General features: G+C 44.3%; 2 protein-coding genes across 3 annotated transcripts in view; one reads left to right on the top strand and one right to left on the bottom strand.

The window, feature by feature from the left end:
- Nucleotides 1–1,111, bottom strand: part of CLIP4 (CAP-Gly domain containing linker protein family member 4) — a 36,949-nt gene extending 35,838 nt beyond the window's left edge. Inside the window, exon 1 of one of the 2 annotated variants that reach the window (XM_033144622.1) lies at nucleotides 1,089–1,111. The gene's annotated coding sequence lies outside the window, so the exon portion shown is untranslated. Of the gene's footprint in view, nucleotides 1–681; nucleotides 774–1,088 lie in introns of those variants that run through there. The other variant, XM_033144621.1, reaches the window with a different exon arrangement.
- Nucleotides 1,112–7,712: 6,601 nt separating this feature from the next.
- Nucleotides 7,713–11,518, top strand: PCARE (photoreceptor cilium actin regulator). The gene has a single exon (XM_033144620.1). It carries the CDS (start codon nucleotides 7,766–7,768, stop codon nucleotides 11,516–11,518), a length of 3,753 nt encoding a protein of 1,250 aa, XP_033000511.1. The 5' UTR covers nucleotides 7,713–7,765.
- Nucleotides 11,519–24,194: the final 12,676 nt, after the last annotated feature.

Below are 24,194 nucleotides of genomic sequence, written 5' to 3'. Positions count from 1 at the left end.
ACAAAAAATACAGAGATTGGAGGGGTGACCTCCCTTAGAGCAAGGGACACATTTCAACCCCACCACCCGTGTGTGTATCTTATGCCGATGCCTTTTTTTGCAAGCTGAGGCCCCAATGGGTCCCTACGGAGCCCATGCGCACAGCAACGCAACCACCTATCTGCATTTGACCCCACTCTTCTCGGAGGATTCCCGCGTTCTTCCAGTCAGCTGCACCCACACCCCTTTGCCCTTCATTTCTCCCCCCCCCCCACACACACACATCTTTTAAGAGCCGCTTGACTCCCCACCCCACCCCCCAAAAATCATCCCAACAAATCCACCGGCAGCGTTATTTCCCCCCACCAAGTATCCCCCGACTATGCCTGCAAACTCCACGTGGGCGTGCCAGAAAGTCCTCCGTTCAGACGTTCCCCGGCCCCCCTCACCGCGCCACGCCCCCCTCACATCACATCACAAAGGTAGGCTTACCTAGGCCGCCCCCTCCATCATCATCTCCTCCCCCCTCGCCTTTGGGGCTGAGCAGCAGCGCCCGCCCAGCGCCCCCCCCCCCTTAGCAACACACCAGCCTCGTCCCCCCTCCCCACACACAGAGACAGCCGAAAAGGAAGTCAAGCCAAGGTGACAGCGGCTCCTTCACACTCCCGCACCCCACCCCACCCCACCCCCCAGCGCCTTTACCTGCCCTCTCCGCCCAACGGAGGCTCCCTGAGACAACGGAGAGGAGCGAGGAAGGATGAGTCCCCGTTCCCTCCAGGCGCCGCCCCCGCCCTAGCTCGGCTCCCATGCCCCGCCCCGGCCCCACCGTCGATCTTCATCATCCGCCATCCCTGAGGCGCAGCAAGAGGTTGAGGCGTTAGACCCCGCCCCTTCACCCTCTCTCTTAGCCAGTGAGCGGCCTTGGCCCCGCCCCGCTGCTTTACATACTCTACTTTTTTTTTGCCTCCCTCGACGCCCCTTCTTCCAGTTTCGGCTCCTAGGAAACGGCGCGTCAGGCCACGCCCACATTCGGTGTGTGTGGTCTTTGGCTCTCTTTTCCCCCTTCCCTCCCCACCCGGGCCTCGTGCGCCTGCGCCTGCGCTTACCCCCTCTCTTCTTCTTCCTCCTCCTCCTCCTCTTCTTCTCCTCGCTAATCAAGCTGATGAGAGGCAAGTGGGGGGCGGGAGTCTCGCGCGCGCCGCTTCGCGCGGCCGCAGTCGCCGCGTTCTCCGCAGTCCGGTGGTTTTTTTTTGCAAAAACGGCAACGCGCCGGGTTGGGTGAAAGCAGCAAGCCTGGCTTGGAAACGGCTTCAAAGGCGTCACAAACGTCGCAAAGCGCAAGGTCACAGAAGCAGTGCAAAAAGTACCTTGAAGCACCGCAAATTATTTATATAATTTATATATATATAACGCAGATAAAACCGGCAAGAGAGAATGACATCCAGTGCAACAAATATAAAAAGCTGTGTAGGTGTGTGTTGTGTGTGTTCATTAACAGTCCCTTGGAATGCTGCAAGTAATGGTTCATTTGCTCAAAACAGGCAGCGATACGCAAGTTTTAATTCAGGAAATGTCCGCAGTTATTCGTGGTGCCCAGTACTTGTGGCCTAAAAAGCTGGCAGTGAAATGTTTACATAATACTGCAGTGCCTTTATCTGGAAAACAAACTGATTTTAAAGCAAGTCATTTTGACTTTCCATTATTAAATTACGCATATCGGTGTTGGTGCTGCGATATACCTTTCTAGCGATACACCTTTCTTCCATTGGATCTTGCTCCCTAGTAAGTGCAGAATTGCAATGAAAAGTAAAATACTGGCCTTGAAAACTACAAACAATACAAAAAACGAGTAAGTATCCATAGTGCATGTGCATATTTATTCAGATTAATGGCGCTTTCTCTCAGATAATTTTAAGATTTTATCCTTGAACTACAGCCATATATGCACACTTAGGCTACAACACCACTTGCCTGGAAATAAGAATCTTCAATAAGACCTAACTTCTGAAACTCACACCATGCATATGAAGCACAGCCAATGCACATTTGAGGCACATTCCTTTCCTGAAATAATCCTAGGAACTATAGTTTTCCCCTAGTAGGGCTACTGTCCCCAGCACCCTTAATGTACAATTCCCAGGATTCTTTGAGAGAGGACATTGCTTTAAATGTGGTGTGGATCTAAGTCCCTTGACGTCATTGGCATTTATGGGTAAATTTGCATAGGACTGTAGAGTTAGAAGGGATCCTGAGGGTCATCTAGTCCAACCACCTGCAATTTAGGAATATCATCTAAAGCATCCATGACAGGTGGCCATCCAACCTCTGCTTTAAAACCTCCAATGAAGGAGAGTCCACAACCTCTCGAGGGTTGCATTACCAAGGTATCTATTTACATTTTATAAAGGGTATGTGCACAAACAGGAAACCGAGGTTAAGAATCAGACTATGTTAAATTTAAATGAAGCCTATGCCAGAAGTAATACTTTGCACGAGTACAGCAGATGGGAATGGCAAAACTGAGTCTTCAACACACCACCGCAGATTGTAAGCACGGACATCGTGTGATTGAATACCTCTAGCTGAGACACCACTATCACAGGGAGGTAGCCAAGTTTTTAAAAGAACACCCTGACGTTCAAGTTTTCTTTGTTCAGGAAATTGTTTAGAATTATTTGGAGAAAAGGGTGGGATAGAAATGAAATAAATAACAGCAGGAGCTCCAGTATCAGTCTGAAGTGGTATAGTCAGACATGGATTTTACCATCTCATTCATGAGAAAGAAGCCATAATGCCAGGTAGTTATTATAAAATTACCTGCCCAGCCAAGATTTTTTTTATTGGGCGCCCCAAGAAAGGCAAGATGAGACTGGTAACTTGCATAGCTTGTTGGAGCAGAACAGTGTTTGGAAATAGTGTTGACTTCTGATTGCACTGTTTTGTAAGAAAACAAGGGTTGGGCCCCCACACTTAGCAAAATCTACTACTAATTCTGAAACTAAGTTTTATGGTAGGGTGTTTAGACATGATCAGCTTATCTTTTGAAAAAAGCTAAATAAGGGGTAAGTACCAGACTAGGGAACATGAGAGAATTTTAAAATACTTGGAGGCTAATGGTAGGATTCTGTAATCTGAATACTTACATCACAGCTAAAGTAATTATTTATTTATTTATTTATTTATTTATGAACCAGTTTAATGTAATACAAATATCTAATGGTTTACATAAAAGCAATAAAAACACAACAATGACATTCTGTAAAATTTCCTAAAAATGAGATCAAAATTATATATCACAAAGAAAATGGAGCAGTGTACAAAACAGATCATTAAAAATTAAAAGCCGAAATCCAGAAAAGCTTCGGTAAAGATATAGAATCATAGAGTTGAAAGGGACCCTGAGGATCATCTAGTCCAACCCACTGCCATACAGGAATATGCAGCTATCCCATACAGGGATTGAACCTGCAACCTTGGAATTATCAGCACCATGCTCCAACCAACTGAGCTATCCAGGATGACCTACTTTTCAAAGAGGCATTTAAAGGTAATTGCTGTCTCAGCCTCATGAGGGAGGTCTTTCCAGAGGGTAGGTGCTATCATTGAGAAGGCTTCCGTCTGCATTGTCACCTAGTGACAATCTGTTGGTTGTGCAATACCAGCAAGGTCTCCTTGGGAGATCCTAAAGATCATCCTGGTCTCTGCCGGGGAAGGTGGTCTGCTAGGTGTCCAGGGCTTTCAATGTCAACAACACCTTGAACTTGGCTCAGTAGCTAAGAGGGAACCAGTGCAGATCTTTCAACACTGGTGTAATGTATAAAGCTAGGTGTCCCACTAAGCCCCCTAACCAGATTGTCACTCGGCTGTGATTCACCCTTTATTTATGTAAAAAGCAGCAAATTTGGTGTTCAAGATATTGCTACAGTTCCATTGTCAGGGAGGCTCTTTTGTACTGTGATGAATCATCAGATAATTACGGGTTTAACACATGAGAAATAGAAAAAACAAGGCTGTTTTCCTTGTTCCACGCAATCTACATTGACATTGATTTGCTGATTTGCTTTTAAGTGAAGCAAACTCTTGTACATGAGCTTGCAGCTGCTAAGTTCCTATCGCTTCCATTCCGTGCAAAACTAATGGAAGTGGGATGCCGAATTAATTGGCTGGATGCCCTGAATCAGCCTCTAAATGTGTACTTGTACACACTGTGAAGGTGTTTCACAGTAAAACATCTCAGCATACCTCATTCGATTTTGTCTAGTTAAAGACTAGTATTGCAGACCTTTACTGACCTGCATGAAGAGAACATGAGGCTCCTACTGCTTTCAGCACACTTTATAACACCACTAAAACGTATCACCATTCTAATAGTCTTCATCTCAGGGGATTTTATAGATAATCTATTTCACTTTGTACTGCCGACAAGTAATGTACCTGTAATAGGGCGGAGAAAAGTGACCCAATTATATTGGAAGACACAGAGAAAGCAGATAAGGAGAAAAGAGACTCCATCTGATTTGATTCTGAGGTATGGTATGTTTTAAGGTCCAAAAGGGAGAGATCCCAAGAAAGTAGCGTGTGTAAATTTAGTTTCAACACCAACTACCATTGTCCCGTACAAAATAGAAAAAAAGTGGATCTTGTGTATCAACCGAAACAAACACAACACCCAATCTCCCATGCCCTGTGAAAATGTTCATGAGACTAGAGTATGCAAACAGATTACATTTCTGGATTGTATTGGATGTAAAGTAGATGGAACCCATCCAAAGTTACCTAAAGGGCATTTTCATTAGACTAATCAGCTGTACCAGCTTGTCTTCATCCAGCTCTTGGCACAGAACAGATTAGTAAATGATGAACCATGATGCTGAGAAATGCAACTCTGGTGAATAATTCATAGGCCACCCAAGAACTGCTGCAGGTATTATTGTATGCCAAGTCAAAGTTAAAGGCAAAAAGAAGATATTGTAGCCAGACTATTGGAGGCAAGAAGACAAAAAGAAGATTAAAGAATTAAACAAAATATTACTTTGCTGTTGCATAACTTTTTAATTTTTGAGGATGTAAGGTATTTGACAAACATTCCTATTAAGTTTGTGTTGGAAAGATGCAACGCTTTAGTTTAGACCAAAGGCAGGAAATACTTCTGGCCCAATGGTCTATATTCTTATCTCCTCCCACCTTGTATGTCAACTTTGACTGGTAGGTAGCCCTACCCAGTGCTTTTTGCCTATTAAAAAAAATGTTTAGGGGTACTCTCATTTTGACTCAAGAAAATCACCATTTTATAGCTCAAATCAGGAAAAATAAATACAGTAAATGGACAAAAGCACAAAGAACATGCATTACCTCATATTACACAGCTGACAGCTCACAGTAACTTCCACACTGGCGTGAGGTTGTGTGCACTATCATCTTCCCTCCTACTTCCAACTCCTACTTCACACATTAAACGCTCGCTTCCGTCTGAGACTCAGGAAACACCGTGACAGGAAATAAGGCCGCCATTGGAGGTAGCAAAGGAACTGACGATTCACCGTGCTACTCAAAGGAACTGACAATTCACTGGCCCTACCCATCTGTCAATCCTCTGATGTCATGATGATGCCAGGTGACTGAAAAGTGAGTGATCCCACCCATCTGTCAGAGATGACCTGCGGGAAGGGATCAGCTTCACCAATGCATTCCCCACTGTTTTGAAATTAATAGTGTTCCTCCAAATTACATTCAGTGGCACTAGAAAAGGCAGCATGACATGTGCAAAAGTCATATTTGCAGATTATTAAACAGATACTAACTGTCTGTGGATAATCATGGCTATTCCAAATTTTTCTTTAAAAATATAGCCTCATGATCGAATGAATGAATTTATTAATTTCGGTCACGGACCAGTTCCAGCTCACATACAATATCAGGGAAATCATAAAACACGATAGGGATACATTTGAATTTGCAATTTGGTATAACAGGGACAATGCAGATATAGCAGCAGTTAAAAATATATAAGTTAAATCTTAATTACTAAAATATAACCTAAAATTGTCATTTAAGGCCTTAGTCATTTTGGTAGCCTCATCATCTTCCTCATTAGTATTCAGACAGACAAACTGTCATCCATGTTTCAGTTACAGGTGGGTAGCCGTGCTGGTCTGCCATAGTCGAAACAAAATAGAAAATTCTTTCCAGTAGCACCTTAGAGACCAACTGAGTTTGTTCTTGGTATGAGCTTTCGTGTGCATGCACACGAAAGCTCATACCAAGAACAAACTCAGTTGGTCTCTAAGGTGCTACTGGAAAGAATTTTCTATTTTGTCATCCATGTATCATTCAAAGAACTCATCAGTGCATCTCTTGGTAGATGCTAAGTTATAAACTCATCAAAATTTAATCTGAAAAACAAGGAGAAGATCTGCTGCATAAATATGTTCTTGTATTATTATTTTTTTGCACAGGTGAGCAAACAAACATTTTCATTTCCTTCTGCACCATTTCATCCTCTCCTTTAAAATTTCTGCATCACTTCAGCCCTCTTTCAAAATTTCCATTCTTCTGTCTGCTCCTGTATTTGCTGCAACAAAGCTTTAGCCTTTGATTGTCACAATGGTATCCTAAACCATTAGTTATTTTATTATAATCTTACAGCAGTCATGTGGGGTTGGTTAGACTGAGCCACAGCCAAGCAACAGTGTGAAGGGGGGGGGCTGGCGCACCACCTAAAACCTAAAATCAATGCCACAGTAGCACAAGAAGATTATGCTACTTACCATATAATTTTATAACTTCATCGGGTACAATGTATAAATGCTGCTTTTGAATAATTATTTAGGGTTGCATCTAATGTTATTCCTACTGTGAGTGGGCTCACACCGGCATGGCTACCTTTGGTACACTAATTACAAGAGATCTACTCTGAATCAAACTTAATTAACTCTTGACACTTACAATATCGTGCAATGTAGCACCATAGGTTTGGGGAAGGAAAGGGTGGCTGAAGCACGTGCAAGACGCATCAGAAGGAAAACTGCTTTGACGTTGCAGGTCAGAAAAGTTGGAGACACTCTCGAATGCATGGCCTAAATAGGCTTTTCCATCTCTTACCTCTTATGACTTGGAGTCTTGTGCTTTCTTCCTGATTGGCATTATCCTCCCAAGGTCATGCTTTGCCCTTGCATGTGTCCATGCAGTGGCACTTTGCCATTCAAATGGGTATTTCCTGGAAGAACTGCCTTACAACTGACCGCCCCCCCCCCCCTTTTAAGGATTGCAAAAGCAGAAAGTGCACCTTAGCGATGAGACATCGTAGGGGAATGTATTGCAATGTGTAAGCACCTAATTTGTCAAATGCAGCATGTAACAAGAAAGTCCTTTTATAAATGCAACAAACTAGCTGAGGGCTACTTAGCCTAATAAGCTTAAAATCTTATTTCTCGTAGACATCTGTCAAGGCAAAAGCAAGATACACACAACACAAGCACGCTTAATCCACTAGCTGCTCTGGCTAAAGGCGATGGAGCTTGTGCGCTGCTGCTTTGCATCCAAAGGGGAAAATGCAAAGGCTAAACATGCACTGTGCGCATTTGTGGAGAGATGCACTGGGAACGCTGAAGTTCGTAATAGCTGAGAAGACAACCTACCAAACTGTGGGCTGTTCAAGATGAAAGCTTCATCGAAAGCATAAGATCCTAACATCAACTGAACTTGTAAGTTTCTTTCCCCTTTTTATTCCTTCCTAGATCAGTTGGATATTTTTCGGGAGTAAAGAAGACTAGGAAGAGGGAGCATAATGGGCTGCACTCCTTCACACAGTGATATTGCTAACCATAATGTGACACATGGAATCAAGTCACTGAACAGGGGTATCCTGCCAGTTGATCCAGAGGGCGAAGGTTCCCAGTTCCCGATGCTGATCAAATGCTCCTCTTCATATGATCTTGAGGAGTTGTGCCAGGGAGAGACTCAAATTAAAGATCACTTCTTTGAAAATTCATCAGATGAGGACAAAAATGTTAATTTCCGCTCCTCCTCTGAGGATGCTTCTCTGCCTGAGATTGACCAGGAAGAGAAGGAAATGGAAAGGGTAATCTCAGAGACTGAGATAGCCATATCTGAACTGATGGTGTCTCCCACCCATATGGTTGAGGATATTAAGGTCAAAAAGCAAAACTCTTCTGCATCGGAAGAAATTGGCTTTGCTTTGGAAGACAGCGACGCAAACAATGAAAAGCAAAATCCAAAGAAAGGGAAAAAGCAAAAGAGCAGTAGGCAGAGAAAACAAGGCCGTCATTGCAAAATTAAAGAAAAACCCAACCCACCCGAATGCAAGGCAGAGGAGAAGGTGGATTTCCCAGAGTTGCTTGTTAAAGCCCATCAAAATGCTTATGCCTATTTAAACCCCAACCTCTCCAAATACGAGGTTATCTTGTGCATGGCCAACCAGGCCACGGAAACGCAACTAATTATGCAGCAGATGGTGAGCTTTTTACTCCTTCGCTTTGATGAAATCAACCATCTTTTGGGAGAAATTGCCCAAGATGGAGAAGGCCTACTAAGAGATGTGGGAGGGAATCTTGCTTGGCCAGCTGGCAAAGGGAACCTGAAAGAACAGCCAGATCTCTTGCAGCAGTTACTACAGTACACAGTCAATAAGATGCAGCTGTTAAATGGCACTGTGGCCTCTTTAACATCTGGTGCCCTGCAGGAGTCCTGCAGCTTTCTACAGTCTGCAGGTAGCAGCTTGGAGGAAAAACTGAAAGCAAAACAAGCTTTTGATGAGCGCTTGCTCAGGACAATAAAACTCCTTGAAGCATCTGCAGTCAAACCCTCTCACTCTCACCCTGATGATATGACTCTTTATTCTGAAGACAGTGGGATCGGGATTGACAGCGAATCAGTCAAAGACCTGAACCTTCTTGATAAACAGGGGGTACAAAAAAATTGTGATTCTTCTTCGCATGACCACCCATCCTTAAATCCAGCCAGGCCATCGGGTGAAATCGAATGGTCATGCACGTCAGTACATGCCACAGGCAGATCCCACGACTGTGCCCTGGAAAGACAATTTAAGGATATATTTTACCCACCTGCACACACCAAGTGTGTAATGCCTTCTTCAGCTGTAGCGCCAGGAAGCACTGTTCTGCAATATCAAAACATCTCCAAAACCTCTTCTCCTAACTCTAAGAATTGTGGCGTCATTCATGAGGGCGGATGTTTCAAAGAGTGTGAATCAACCACAAATGAAGACAGTGATGATAGCAGCTTGTCTGAGGAAGAAGGTGACAATTTAAGTCTGTCTGAAAAGGGAACTGAAGAACAGCCCACATCTTCGCCTGCAGCAACCTACAGTAAACGGAGGCTTTCCACCAAACGAATGGAGAGCCCAAAGAATGAGGAAATTACACTCAAGATGAAAGATGCCATTAGTGAAAAGATCAAGTTTGTCCCTGCTAAATCTGGGAAGAGGGATTGGGTGGAAGATGAAAATGGGAAGATGCTGCGGCGGCCTAGTACAGCAGCTGGAAGCCAGAAGGCACCAGTGAAAAAGAAAAGGTCTAGGTCAGAGGAGTCTCTGAAAAGTCATGCCGAGGACCCAACCCTTTTAGAGCTGCAAAGGACTCAAAAGGGGCTTGACAAAAGGCTGGAAATGTTTTACACACATAATGGAAACAAAGATCTAAACGATAAGACGGCATCGCTGAACCCAAAAGAGCCATCTGACTTGCAAGATTCTGAGCATGTTATTCATAGGTCTTCCGCTAAGAAACTGAAAGCATCTCTCGCTAAAAACTTCAGCATATTGCCTAATCAGGATAAAGTCCCTTTGTTTAGGCGTGACCAAAATGCTATCGTCCAACAGACTGGTGAAAGGAAGTGTCGAAAGCCTGTCACAAGCACCACACTCCCAGTGGATCCAACATCTAAGAAAGAAAACGAGCTTCCTGGGACACAGAAGCTGAACAGTATTGGTTGTGCGACACCCCGCAAATCTGTAAAGAAGTTAATTGAAACATTCAGCACTGCTGAAAGCCTTGCAAAACCTCCAAGTTTAAGAATTTTGGGCCCAATAAAATGCATCAGAAAGTTTGGACTTCCAAGCATCACTCCCAGTCTCCCACTTCCTAGAGGACTTGCGCCTTTAAATCACAAACATAGAGTTTCACCAATAGGAGACATAAATTGTCGAAACATCAGTGCAGCACACTGTACCTTGGGTACCACTGGGTCACCTGTATTTGCAAGCGGAAGTGGCACAAATGGGGATTCTGATGATGATGGCGATGACAGTGATGACATGGAAGACCTGCCCCCACCACCTCCTGAAATGTTGATGGACATCTCACCTGATTCAGCTACATCTCCAAAAGATGCAACAACAGGAGAAAACTATTCAGAAACTGTTAAAACAAATGAGCATTTCACTGCTAAAAAAGTTACTCACATTTCTCAGCGAATGAAAGCTTCTCTGTGTTCCATTGACTTGTTACCGAGTAAGAATCTGAACAGTCCCAGTCTCATTACTAACAAAGCAACAAAAAGCACTAGGGTGGACTTCAGACCAAGAAAATATTCCCTGGAGTTGAATTCCAGCTATGTGTCTGATAACCACCAAGACATGTCATCAGCATCCCCAGAGGAACACGAAGTGGAAGGAACTGCAGATCTGTATAAGCAGTCATGTAAGCTCATACCTCTTCAAATTCCTAAAGAAATGCCAGAACAGGATGCAACTGAGCCAGGAAACAAGGACTGGAGCACACCTCCAGCTTCAGCTCCAAAGCGAGGCTCTCCTGATTTACCCAGCAGAAGTGAGAAAATGACCGGCTTTGCCAAACGGGTGTCCCCTGCAAGAACACCACCTTCATCACCCCCCAGTGAGAAAAGGCTCCCAAGCCCACCACTACCTCATAGGCACATAAACCAAGCTTCTTCCCCCACTATCCACCGGCAGCCAAGCCCCCCTGCTAATCTGAGGGCATCAAGCTCTCCAACACAAAGGAAGCAGCCTTCCCCACCAACCCAACAAAACCTGTCTAGCCCACCATTGGGACGTAAACTGCATAGCCCACCAACCCACCGGAAAGTGTCCAGCCCACCAGCACTCCGCAGAGAAGCAAGCCCACCTCCTTTCTCAACAACCCCATCCCCACCAACTTCCCCATCTTGGTTGCACAAAGGATTACGAAATCACCTGGACTCTGGGAATGAGCAGCAGACTCCCATCCTGAAGATTGTCAGCAATACACGCTCAATATTTTGTCCAGCCACTTCCTCGTTATTTGAAGCCAAGCCGGTGTTGCCACCTAACAGCTCCACAACAGAGGCTAAGGCGGACCATCCCGAAGGGTCGGCATTTGCGCAGAGGAACAGCAAACATCTCAGGCAATGTGGGGATCAACAGAGGAGGGTGTCCCTCAGTGCTGCCAATCCCCAACCTTTTGTGCGGAGGAGTTCCTCTGATCGCAGGCCAGGATTTCAGCGTCCGCTGCCATTCTTTGCCACAGCTGGTAGCGAACCTGTGCTAAGCCAAACAAGGTAAGAGTCAGTATTTTCAAAGCCTTTAAGTTGCATTTAGATGTATAGTCAGCCTTATAGTCCAGGCAAGTAACTTCATTGCACTGATATCTCAGTCACTAATACCTCTTTCCTACGAGTAGGATTTGTGTGAGTGAGGAATAAGTAAAAAAAAAAAAAAACTGTTCCCTTCTGTTATGCTGCACATGGGTTTTGAAAATGCACATTGATGTGATGCAAATCCTTCCCCGATTCCTCTCTTGCCCGTATTTGCCCATATGACAGCTGGGGAACCAGCCCAACATCAGCACCACCAGCCATGCTGCCAACTTGACTGGCTTTCCACGTAGTACTATCATGAGAGTCCATGCTGGGCGTGGGTGTGGGAAACCTGGGATTCTAAATCCCTGCTCACCTGTGACACCTGACTAAGTGCCCTTATGCTTTGAGTATCTTATTTCACAAACAAAATAGAAAATTCTTTCCAATAGCACCTTAGAGACCAACTGAGTTTGTTCTTGGTATGAGCTTTCGTGTGCATGCACACGAAAGCTCATACCAAGAACAAACTCAGTTGGTCGCTAAGGTGCTACTGGAAAGAATTTTCTATTTTGTTTCGACTATGGCAGACCAACACGGCTACCCACCTGTAACTTATTTCACAAAGTTACAGTGAAGCTATCAGGCTTTCTGAACTCTCCAGGGTTTCAGGCAGGGGTTTCTACCAACCCCACCTGGAGATGCCAGGGATGGAACCTGTCTGGATTTTCTGCCTGGGTGCTCTGCCACTGAACGGCAACCCTTTCCCACCCTGCAAAGAGTAGGATGCTGATGTAAGAAATGCATGTTCAGAGCTGGAGAAGTTGTGCTTACTACTAGAAGGGGCTCAGCTTTTCAATTCAACACTAAAGTTATAGCGTGAGAAGTTGCCCCATGTGGATGTTCCCCTGGACCGCATTTATCCCATAGGCTACTTTTCACACTGCAGTTTAAAAGCCTATGTGCCTTTCCATGAGTTACCTGCTGCAATGATTCGTTTCTAGAACTAGCTCATAGCATGAAGTATGAGAATTCAGAAGCATCCTTCAGTTTTCAGTTGTGTCCTGGAGATAGCTTCATACACTGGGCGTTTTGACAAAACATTATTATTATTATTATTATTATTATTATTATTATTATTATTATTATTAAATTTATTACTTGCCCTTCACCCTATGGTTCCAGAGCAGATTACAACAATTTAAAATACAGTGTTTAAAAAAAGGTTTTTAAAACTTACATGTATCGGCCAGAGATATAGAAGCTGTCCTATACTGAATGAGACCATTGATCCATCTAGGTCAGTATCCCGAACATTGACTGAGCATGAGATTTCAGAAAGGAGACACTTCCAGACCCACCTAGAGATGCCAGGGATTGAACCTAGGGCCTTTTGCACTGAGGCCTTCCTGGTGGGAAGAATTTTACCACAAATGCATACCAAATGGTAGATGTATTTTTTTCCTCACCACTTGACAGGACAGGACGTTCTGTTTCTCAGGTGGTTACAAACATGCCATGGTACATTGCAACTTGGGAACAGTTTGAGACATTTGCCCAATATTTCTCAGGTTTTAACTTGACGTTACAGAATCCGTATTGGCAAAGGCATCATTTACCTTTTCTGGAATAATTTTATTTTCCTTGCATTACAAAGAAAAGAGAAAGAAGTGGTATGGGGCTGTTGCTTTCCTGTCCTGTAACATTAAGCCTTCTGCGAGAGTCCAGTTAAGCCCTCAAACCAGCAGAGATTGCAGTCCTGCTGATTTACCACAGGAATACTGTATGTATTCTGGGAAGAAAAAGAAGCTATCCGAGCACCTCTGATCTTCTAATCCCTTGTTTTGTTTCTGTGTTTAACCAGCTCTCTTCAACCTTGGGTTCAGCCTTTCAACTTGTAAACAAAATAATAAAGAGGCAGAAGAGTGTCCGGGGGTTGTTATCCCAGAATAACTGATTATGTAAACGCAGGCCCAGGATCAGTTTCCGATGAAGCGTTTGCTCTTTCCCTTTACTCTGGGCTCTCTCTCTTGAGAGAGAGATGTGTCACTGGCCCCAGTTAGAGAGCTCTGGCGTCTGTTGTAGCTTCATAAGTACCAGGGGAATGGCCTGTCGGTGTTTTAAGCTATGGGAACCAGAAACCATCTGCTCACGTAATAGGAGGGCATTAGTGAGTTACTTTGCTCTTATGAGGCTGGCCTTTTGCTGGAATTTAGCTGAGGGGCACGTTTTCACAGCACGGATGCTCTGCTCGTACAAATCCCGCTAATCCATAATAGGATTTGTGCATGTGTAATAGGGGGGGGGAGTTTATTTTAGTCCAATGATGGCTATCAGATTAAAGGCCTTCCCATGGAGTAACAGCTGGGAGAGGAGCTTAGAACAAATACTGTTCAAATATTCCACTTAAGTCAGGGCCAAAAAGCTGGTTTATTGACTCAGACCTTGGGTCATCTTTCCAGATACGGGGTAAATTTGTATTGGATCAGGACCTCATCAGGATATTATTCTTACTCTTCTTTTAAGGGTGTAAGACAGCAATCCTATATCCACTGAACTCCCTGGTACTTACGTGTGAGTAGGCATGTAAGGTGTATCAAACACTCCACATTATTTTTCCATGAACGGTGCCTTGGCTCATAACATACACAGAAATAGAAGACAAAATTTAAAAGAGGATAAGAGCAAGGACACACACAAAATCCAGGTACAGATTTTGTATATTCGAGTACTTGCAAGATTCCATGGGTTCCAAACATGTTTAACCAGGGTCTGTATTTCCTTTTGGAAAATGAGGCACAGGTGTCTTTATGATATATGGTTTATTTGCACATATATACACCCTGAGCCTACAATGGAGGGGTTCATAGCATCAATACCCCAAGGGGTTCTGGCTGTTCCGATAGCCACAGCAGCCTTGGATTTAAGCTGACCCCAACCATTGCTCTCAAATGTGCTCTCTGCCCTTCTCCCCAGCCTGCTGCGCTTTACATATGGTCATTATTTTCTCCTGTCACTGCAATCCTAAACTCTACTCTGCTTTATCTCTGCTAACTATCTCAGAACTCAAGGAGGGGCTCCACCTATTTGCCAGTTTGCTCAGTCTTTATTTTCTGTTAATGGCCCACCTCTTACGCAATACAGAATCATAGAACTGTCTTGTAGCCCATTTTTAACACTCCAAGCATTGATTAAATTCTAACACCTATCAGACCCAGGAATTTAGGGGAAACTGGCACCCGCAAACCCTGGCCACCCACAACTCATAACAATATGTATATTTGTGCTCTTTCATTAAATGCATTTGTACCAAATCATGTTATCTTTTATTGTTTGAACATGGCATATTGATACAGATAGCACAATCTACTTTTTACCTTGTCCAGCAATTACTTAATTTATGGGAAGTAGTCAGATATATGTTATATTATATACCTGTGCTATCAGTGAAAGAAGACAGGTCCTTTACCCAGAGGTTCTTCCTGGGGCTGATGGGAAATATAGTCCGAAACATCTTGAGGGTGCCAGGTTGGTAAAGTCTGTGATAAAACATATACCTATGAAGGAACACATGTGAATGTGAATTTCATGTGGATGTTCAGCATTCTGAAAATCTCAGCTTTCATAGTTATGGAACCATGTGCACATTTGCTTAATTTTTATAATTATTACTGTTATTATTTATTAAATTTATATACTTTCTTTCACAACATAAAAATACATAATGAGAACACAAAATACACAATAAAACAAAAATTAAAACAAACCAATAGTCCTCCTCGCACGAATACTTTAATTTTTTTATTTGCATACTGTATACAGATGACAGAAGTGTACTTTTCTTGATGCAGAATTTGGGTTACCTTTGACGACTTGTGCTAATAATTCTTAGCTCCCAAATGATGATAGATTTTTATATAATGGTGCTTCATTTTTGGTATGAGGCAATTAGAATTCAAAGCTGGATTGTACAGAATAATAAACACCTAAAAAGCTGCTGATGGTGTTCTATCATGAGTTTACATGTTATATCCATGCTTTCGCTTTTAAAAGGTCATACGTCATTAGCCTTTGGTCTTAAACATCTTCTCTTTTTGCAGAATGGAAGAGAGCCATAGGAAAGAGGTGGACTCTTGGAACAATCCATGTTTCTCTGAGGGCAGAAAAGCAGGCAAGTCATCTTCCCACCCTGAACTCTACATTGTGGGCCAAGGACTCCAGAAGGACTGAGTGGAGGTGATAATGCTGGCATCTGGAAAGCTGTGGCCCAGGACCAAGAATCTTTTCATGTGTGGCTCCATGCTGCAATGTTTCACTTTCTTCACCATGCCAAAGAAGAAGAATGAATACTGGTTCCTGGTTTAGCATCACAGACCTTTGGAACTTGAGTTCTGAGAGTCTGCATCAATAGGAGTATAGCATCTAGATCAAGGGAAGTAATAGTACCACTGTATTCCGCTCTGGTCAGACCTCACCTGGAATACTATGTCCAGTTCTGGGCACCACAGTTCAAGAAGGATACTGACAAGCTGGAGCGTGTCCAGAGGAGGGCAACCAAAATGGTCAAAGGCCTGGAAACGATGCCTTATGAGGAACGGCTTAGGGAGCTGGGTATGTTTAGCCTGGAGAAGAGAAGGTTAAGGGGTGATATGATAGCCATGTTCAAATATATCAAAGGATGTCATATAGAGGAGGGTGAAAGGTTGTTTTCTGCTGCTCCAGAGAAGCGGACACGGGGCAATGGATTCAAACTACAAGAAAGAAGATTCCACCTAAACATTAGGAAGAACTTCCTGACAGTAAGAGCTGTCCGACAGTGGAATTTGCTGCCAAGGAGTGTGGTAGAGTCTCCTTCTTTGGAGGTCTTTAAGCGGAGGCTTGACAGCCATCTGTCAGGAATGCTTTGATTGTGTTTCCTGCTTGGCAGGGGGTTGGACTGGATGGCCCTTGTGGTCTCTTCCAACTCTATGATTCTATGAGTCATCCTGACCAGCTTTCCACTCCAGGAGGAGACATCATCCGCCAACCTGCATGGTCCACTGTGAGCTACAGAGTGTATGAGAACTGCAAGGAAGTACTTACAGAGGAGATAGCGGCAGATCATCCCAAGGCTAGCTTCCTGGGCATCACATGCCAGCATTGAGTGGGGCCAGAGACAAAAACAAGCACGGTCAGAGCAATGAATGTGATTTTTACCTCTGTACAGCAGGTGACCCCTATAACACTCTCCTGAAAGTAAGCCCTGTTGAGTTCAATAGGCCTTACTTCCAAGAGCACAGGTATAAAAAGGTAAAGGCCCCCTGGACGGTTAATTCCTGTTTAAGGCAACCATGGGGTTGCAGTGCTCATCTCGCTTTCAGGCTGAGGGAGCTGGCATTTGTCCACAGACAGCTTTCCGGGTCATGTGGCCAGCATGACTAAACTGCTTCTGGCACAACAGGACACCGTGATGAGTGCCAGAGTGCACAGAAACGGCGTTTGCCTTCCCGCCCTCCGCAGTGGTACCTATTTATCTACTTGCACTGGGGTGCTTTCGAACTCCTAGGTTGGGAAGAGCTGGGACAGAGCAACGGGAGCTCACCCCGTCGCAGGGATTCAAACCGCCAACCTTTCCATCGGCAAGCCCAAGAGGCTCAGTGGTTTAGACCACAGCACCACCCGCATCCCACAGGTATAGGAACACACTAAAAGGCATGTTTGCACCATACGAATTCCCACTCTTTCGCGCCTAGAAGGAAATGGATGCATGAAGAACTATTCTTCCCGGAGCAGTAAAAAAAAAGGTAGCCCACTTTATTCCTGCCCCAGTATGGACTGTCTCTCATATCAGGAATAACTTCTGTCTACAGTGCAAATGAACATAACAGAGCAGATGGTATGGCATAGGCAGCTGCAATGAGAAATGCATTGCAGTAGTAAACCTGGAGCAGATATTGCAACTGCTAGCCACTCCGTGTTTGGACCATGCAGGTAGACTATAAAACTAGGTGAATTCTAATGGATTCTGAATTTCAGTTTTGCATGGGCTCACTCAAAAAGAGAATGAAAGGCAGTCAGCCAATGCACAATAATATCAATGAAATTTAATAATGATTTAGATAAGGCTCTCTTTCCAAGGTCTGGGTCCCCCCCCCCACTCCCAGATGATGTAGCCTTAGCCACTGTGTAATCTCATTGCTTCTGTATCACAGAAAAGCTTCATCTTGATTCCTGATGAGAGCAAATGTGTCATGCCCAATCAGGTCTTTTTAGAAGCACTCAAAAAGCATCTGCATATTTTATGGAACAGGATCATGGGCCCAATCAACCAAGTATTTCTCTCATTGTGATAATGTTCATTTGGTTCATAAGGTGGCACCAGAGAAAGGAGTCCTTTATTCGCTGCTGCATTAATATGGATTAAAATGGCTCTCCCCAGCCCGCTGCTGTACATATGTTTTTGGCTACAACTCCCATTCCCCGTCCCCAACCACGGATGTTCTGGCTGGGACTGATGGGAGATGTAGTCCAAAAAGTCTGGTGGACAGCAGGTTGGGGAAGACTGGCTTAAATATAAAGCTACACTTGAGATTGAAGGTAGACCATAGATTTTTTTCCAGTATTTTTAAAATAATAGTTACATAAGCACATAAATTCCATATTTCTGCTACCAACCAGCTTTACATGGCTCTATATTGGCTATTGGCTTTTTAAAAGTTTCTGTATTTTTTTAAAGTTATGTTACACTGCTATGTATATTTATGTAAATACCATTTCCATTTTTCACCAAGTCTGTATATTTGTGAATATGAATTACACAGTGATGTATATTCAAAACTTACATTTCTCCACTTCATAAGCCACGGTGAGAAACCTTGCCATGGAATAAATTATCTCTTCTTCTTTTTAGTTGCAGAGTTTTATATTGCATTTGAACTTTTGTGGTTTTATACCAAGAAATTGTTAAAATAAATGTAACCTTGAAGTTAAAGTCATAGGGTTGTATTCAAAGTAGTGTTAAGAATTGCTTGCACTGATGGAACAATCTCCTCTCCCACCCCACTGTGCACTGCTCTGGGGGTTCTCAGATTTGGGGAGGGTGCATAGTGGGGATAAGTGCATCTGCTAGTGCATCTGTTTGTCTCCAGTTACAAACCCATGGAGGTAGCTGAACATGGGTCTTCTTCATTGGACTGATTTTGGAAAGATTTGCCTGCTTGGGTTTCATAATATATTTTTGTGCTTCTGCAAATCTTGAGGTTCCCCAACATGCCAATACCTTCCTCGTGTTTCTCAATGGCTCTGTGTTGGTCAGATTTCTGTCAATTCCTGTATGTGCTACTAAATGGAGCAACAATACAGTGAAAAGCAATTTCCCATGCTTCTGTCACATCCCTATCATCATGCTGTTGTGTTACCAAGAAACAGAATACAGGGCAACATTTTTGAAGCCAAAGAGGTGAGCCTGTGTAGATAGGTGCAGGCTGAAAGCATAAGGAGCGGCAAAGGAGGACAGGTGAAATTTATTGATGGAGAAGAGAACTTCATATGACTGAGGGCAGCAGTAGCATATAAGGGGTGATCAAAAAGCAGCGGGACTCTCTTGGAGGCAGCTGCCCGTGTTCATCAGGATAAGGTAGTAGGGCATGGCAAGAGTAGGGGAGCTCCAAGTTGGTGGCATTGGGGTCCTACGGTTGGGTGTACACTTGCAGGACGCCAATGCAGGCAAGGCCCTGACCTCACCACTGCCTTCTCCTGCCCCACCCCACCCCCATCCTGGCAAATGCAGTGCCACCATGACTGGGGGCCACTGCTGCCCCCTCCCTCTTATGTGCCACTGCTGGCTGAGAGCGTTGCAACCAGGTAAGCAATCGCCACAGGCAACTGAGGCAAAGATACGCTAGGATTTAAAGCAAGGATCTGGGAGTAGTCAGGAAGCCAGCACAGGGATTGAATGACAATCACGCGGTCTGAGCCATGTGAATGCTGGGTGATTCCAGCAGCAGAGTGCTAGACAGAGGTAAGTAGGCAAAGTAGGATCAACAGGCCAGGGAAAAGACAGACACACTAGTCAAGCTGCTGGGAGACAAGGTCGTGAATCAGAATATATAAGCCCACCCTCTGCAGACCAGCCCTGCATCATTATGAGATCCATAGGTGCCATCTTGCACCAAAGATTGGGTGCCCGCAACAAAGGTCTTCAACTTTGCCCATTGACTGTGAGGGGGACAAGCCCCACAAATATATTACTGTGGGTGCCGAAGCACCCACGGCCCCCTGGAGTTGGCTCCAGTGATGAGAGGTTTATGTATTCTAGTGTGCTGCCCCCCCTGCTAGATATCACTCGGCTGGGGATGTCACCAGGTGTCGAAGTTAAATTCCCACCAGTAAGAATTAGCAGCATTCAATCTCATTTTATACCCCGCCCTTTTTGAAAAAAGAGATTGCCTTTTATTTTTAAACTGCCTTTTCAAAAATATTTTCTCTATTGAACACGCACTGCCCTGGATTCCCTATTGCTACTGCCGTGGCCTCAGCCCGAGGGTTAAAGCTGGATTATCATGAGCAGATCCACTTTGCAAGGCTAACCGGCTTAGTTTCTACGCGCACAGATAGTGGCCTGGCGGGAAGCTTAATGCACATCGAAGTTTCCTGTGTGCTTCTCACCACATTTCACTTACTTTGCAAGAAAGTTCCAGCGGTGTCAGCTTCCCAGCCAGGAGCTGCCGTTGGCGCAGCCACAAGGCAAGGAGTTCATGTAGCCTTTCATCTGCAGCCCATTACCTGAACAACAGCTGTGCTGGCATGTGTGCGGCTTAAACCGTAAACTCTGGACAGTGTGAAATTTCAATGCTGACAATCTAAATCAGCCAAAGGGTCATATTTATACCTGGGAGTCTGGGGAATGGAGGGGGTACAGAACATTATGCCCCAATAGTGTCTCTCGTTGCCCCTCTCATAGCTTCAGCAAACTTGGGTCCAAGCTTTCTTAAATGCACACTTTCCACGAATGCATGCATGTCTCGGAGTGAAGACGTTTGTAGCAAAATTCAGAAAATTGTGAAGGATAGCTGTGTTTCAGTTCACTCATTGTTGTAGGAAGTGTGAATTAGGTAGACTCACATTTAAAACGCAAACTGAACTCAATTTCTTCCCCCATCCACAGTGTGGACAACCTAAACTGAGAGTTGGCTGTGTGTTTGGCAACAGCTGGAGAAGGATTGTTTGGATCTATAAATATCTATCACCTTCTCAAGTGGCTGCTTAGCTCAGAGGTAAATGATCATGGGTAGAGCTAAGCTAGTAATTCCTTTCCTGGCCATACCTTTCTGTTGAGGTTGAATTGGCATCTTTGGAGCTAGAAAGGAAAACAATGATAATAAAATACTGCTAACTGTTGATCCTTTGAGGTTTTATTTTACACTAGCTGGCCCGGCCACACGTTGCTGTGGCTGATTTGGTGAAATGGGAAAGGGAGGTGCAGTGCAAAAGTGGAAGTGTATGCTTACCAAAACTTTTTCTTGTTGAAGTTGAGGATGCGTGGTTTCCTTACCGGCTCTGCAGATGCTTTGGGCACCGCCATAAATGGCGGTCATTTCGTTTCCGGGCGTCTAGACTCTCCTCTCTTTTTTTTTTCTTTTTTTTTTCAGACGGAGTCCCGGAAATGACCAAAGTTTTTTTTGCGGCTTACTCTGCAGGCGCTACGGCCATCTTGTTAGTGGAGGCAGCGTCGAAAACTGCTTCTTATCCGGCTGGCTCTACAGCCGCTACTGCCGCCGCCACAAATGATGGTAAGTTTCGCTTCCGCCTGCCCTGGCTGTTTTCTAAGTGGAGGCGGCGTCAGAAACTTGAAAGGTTTGAGAGTGCCGTTTCCACCCATCCTGGCTCTGTAGGTGGCCAAGGTAACACCACAGGTGGTGGAAGCGACGTTTCGTCTCATTTTTCCTCCCCACCCGATGGAACCATGGCCGCCAACCACACAAATGGTTGTTCCTGCCTGCGTGGGTCTACAACTGCCACCAGAGACAGCAGCAGCATTTGTGAGTGGTGTGCCCCTCTATTGGCTGAAGGTAGTGACGTAGTAACAGGAGGAGGAGGGGTTTGAGACGTTTTTAGTGTGTTATGCTACGTTCTGTCCACTGGAGGGCACTGTTTTTTTGGCACAAAATCCAATTTTTACCTGGGTTAGGTATATTATTTTTGCAGTCTAACTATGTAAGATCCTTCCTATATGCCCATGGAACGTTGTGTCCAAATTTGAAGTAAATCGGTCAAACGGTTACGGAGAAAGGTGGTACAGCACAAACACCCACCTTTTACGATTTTATATATATAGATTTCTGAGCCAAGGATAGGATCGAAATGTACTACATTTGTTTTCCTCTGATGTGAATGGGGAAGGCATCTGATTCAGAGAACTGTGTTAGTAGATATTTACATTTGCAGGAGTTTTAAGCCTGCTGCTGAGTTTTATTCTCATCTTCAAAGGGTGGCAAGGTGGACGTGGTGTGAACAGCAAGAGCTCAGAGATTAATTCTGCAGGAATGGCTGCTTTCTCTGGCTGCAGGGAGAACTTGGTTAGACATTTGTAATGCCTGTCATCTTATGCATTGGCAACACTTACCCATTAATATTGACTGGGAGGCGGGTGGAATGGGCATGTTTGAATCTTTTTCTCAGCTGGTATAAAGGAATAGAAAGAGGGAAAGGCACGAGATAAACCTTTGCTAGTTTAGCGAATCCCTCGTTTTTGCTGGCATGCGGTCAGCTTTATCTTGAAACAGCAAGCATCTGGAATGTGATGCCATGCTGCCAGCATCCAAATATGCCTTGACAGTCTCGTGTTGTCAACCAAAGAACTACAAAACTTATCAAAACACCAACAAGGCAAAAATTAATCACATGAACAGAATCTCACGAACCTCGGCAGTCACATGCCGCAAACAGGAGGGAGACGTTTGTGGTTCCCTGAGCACTTTGAGCCAGTTCCCATTCTTGAATTCTGAAAGGACAAAGACAGGCATGTAAAACCTAAACTGTATGATTGGGGAGATGACAGCTGTATTTATAATAGTCACTGAACTTTTTCCAGCATCTGTATCAGAGAAACAGCTCCCCAGGTGAGCAGTCCACAGAGCAGCCTTTCTTCTCATGAGCACAAGGACAAAGCTGATGGTGCGAACAGGTGTTTCTCAGATGTTAAATCTATGTAGAGTTAATTTCCAAGAGGATTTAAGAAGAACCTGCTGGATCAGCTTAATGGGCTATCTAGTTTAGCATCCTGTTCTCACAGCGGCCAACCACAAACATCTATGGGAAGCCCACAAGCCTGAGCGCAACAGTACTCTTTCCACCTGTGATTCCCAGCAAATTGTATTCAGAGGCAAACTACCTCCAAAGAGAAAGTAGAACACAGTCATCATTGATGTTGTTGTTTAGTCGTTTAGTCTTGTCCGACTCTTCGTGACCCCATGGACCTATCCTCCACTGCCTCCCGCAGTTTGGCCAAACTCATGCCAGTCACTTCGAGAACACTGTCCAACCATTGCTCTACATTTATCAACAGCTTTATGATCTGCATTAAAAATAAATAAATCATATCCCACCTTCCATGCACAAAATTCAAGGCAAAGAATTCAAGACAGCACACACAGTCCTTTGTACTGGCAATTTAAAACTACGCAGGAGGTTCTGTTCTGTTCTATTTTTAGGGAACTCATTGTAAAGGAATGTTTAATTCCCTTTTGCTTGTATTCAAAGTGATGGAGTAGCACAAGAAGAAAACCTTGGAGAATTTAGGACAGGCTGCAAGCTCAAGGGCCTCCTAGCTTCTCTGACAGTGGATTTTTCTATGTTCTGTGTATATATACCAAGTGCTGCTCCCTCTGGCCTCACAAAGGTCAGACTAGTGAGATGGAGTGGAAAGTGGAACACTCTGTTTGTCAACAGCCTTGACTCCAGTAGACGCAGATGCAACTTGAGATGGTTCAGAACTCTTGCCAGCCAACAACTGCCCTGACTGTCACTGACTGATCTTTTTCTGGTAGTGCTTGATAACTGGGGTCATGGGTCATACTGGGTCTGCCACAGCGGAAGCTGTAGATTATGGCTCTATACAGTCGTACCTCTGGTTACAATTGCTTCAGGTTGTGTTCGTCACGGGATATGAATGCCCTGAACCCGGAAGAACCGGAACGGGTTACTTCCGGGTTCAGCAATTCGCACATGCGCACAAAATGACGTCACGTGCATGTGCAGAAGTGCCGGATCGCGTCGTGCACATGCGCAGACGCGGCACTTCAGGTTGCGAACCTTTCAGGTTGCGAACGGGGCTCCAGAACAGATCCCGTTCGCAACCAGAGGTACCACTGTATTAAACTTATTACCCAAGTCAAAGGAGCACAATGAGAGAGAGAGAGAGAGAGAGAGAGAGAGAGAGAGAGAGAGAGAATATTCTATGGGTGCAAGTTGGAGGGAAGACTTTATGTTTTCAAAAATCCTTTTTAAAATACATGGATTTAATATACTTGAAAATTCGACCTGCACAAATTCTGAGCAATGCTTTTTTCATGGATACTGAAGCAGGCATAATAGAACTTTAGACAAACAAAATTAAAACACCATATATATCAGGTGTTGAGCTGTGACGAGCCACTGGAAAACAAGAGGGATGTAGGCATGAT

Source organism: Lacerta agilis, chromosome 3, assembly GCF_009819535.1.
Source record: "Lacerta agilis isolate rLacAgi1 chromosome 3, rLacAgi1.pri, whole genome shotgun sequence".
Classification (NCBI taxonomy): Eukaryota; Metazoa; Chordata; class Lepidosauria; order Squamata; family Lacertidae; genus Lacerta; species Lacerta agilis.
Note: the sequence above shows the minus strand (reverse complement) of the source record. Positions and strands in the feature narration are given on the sequence as shown.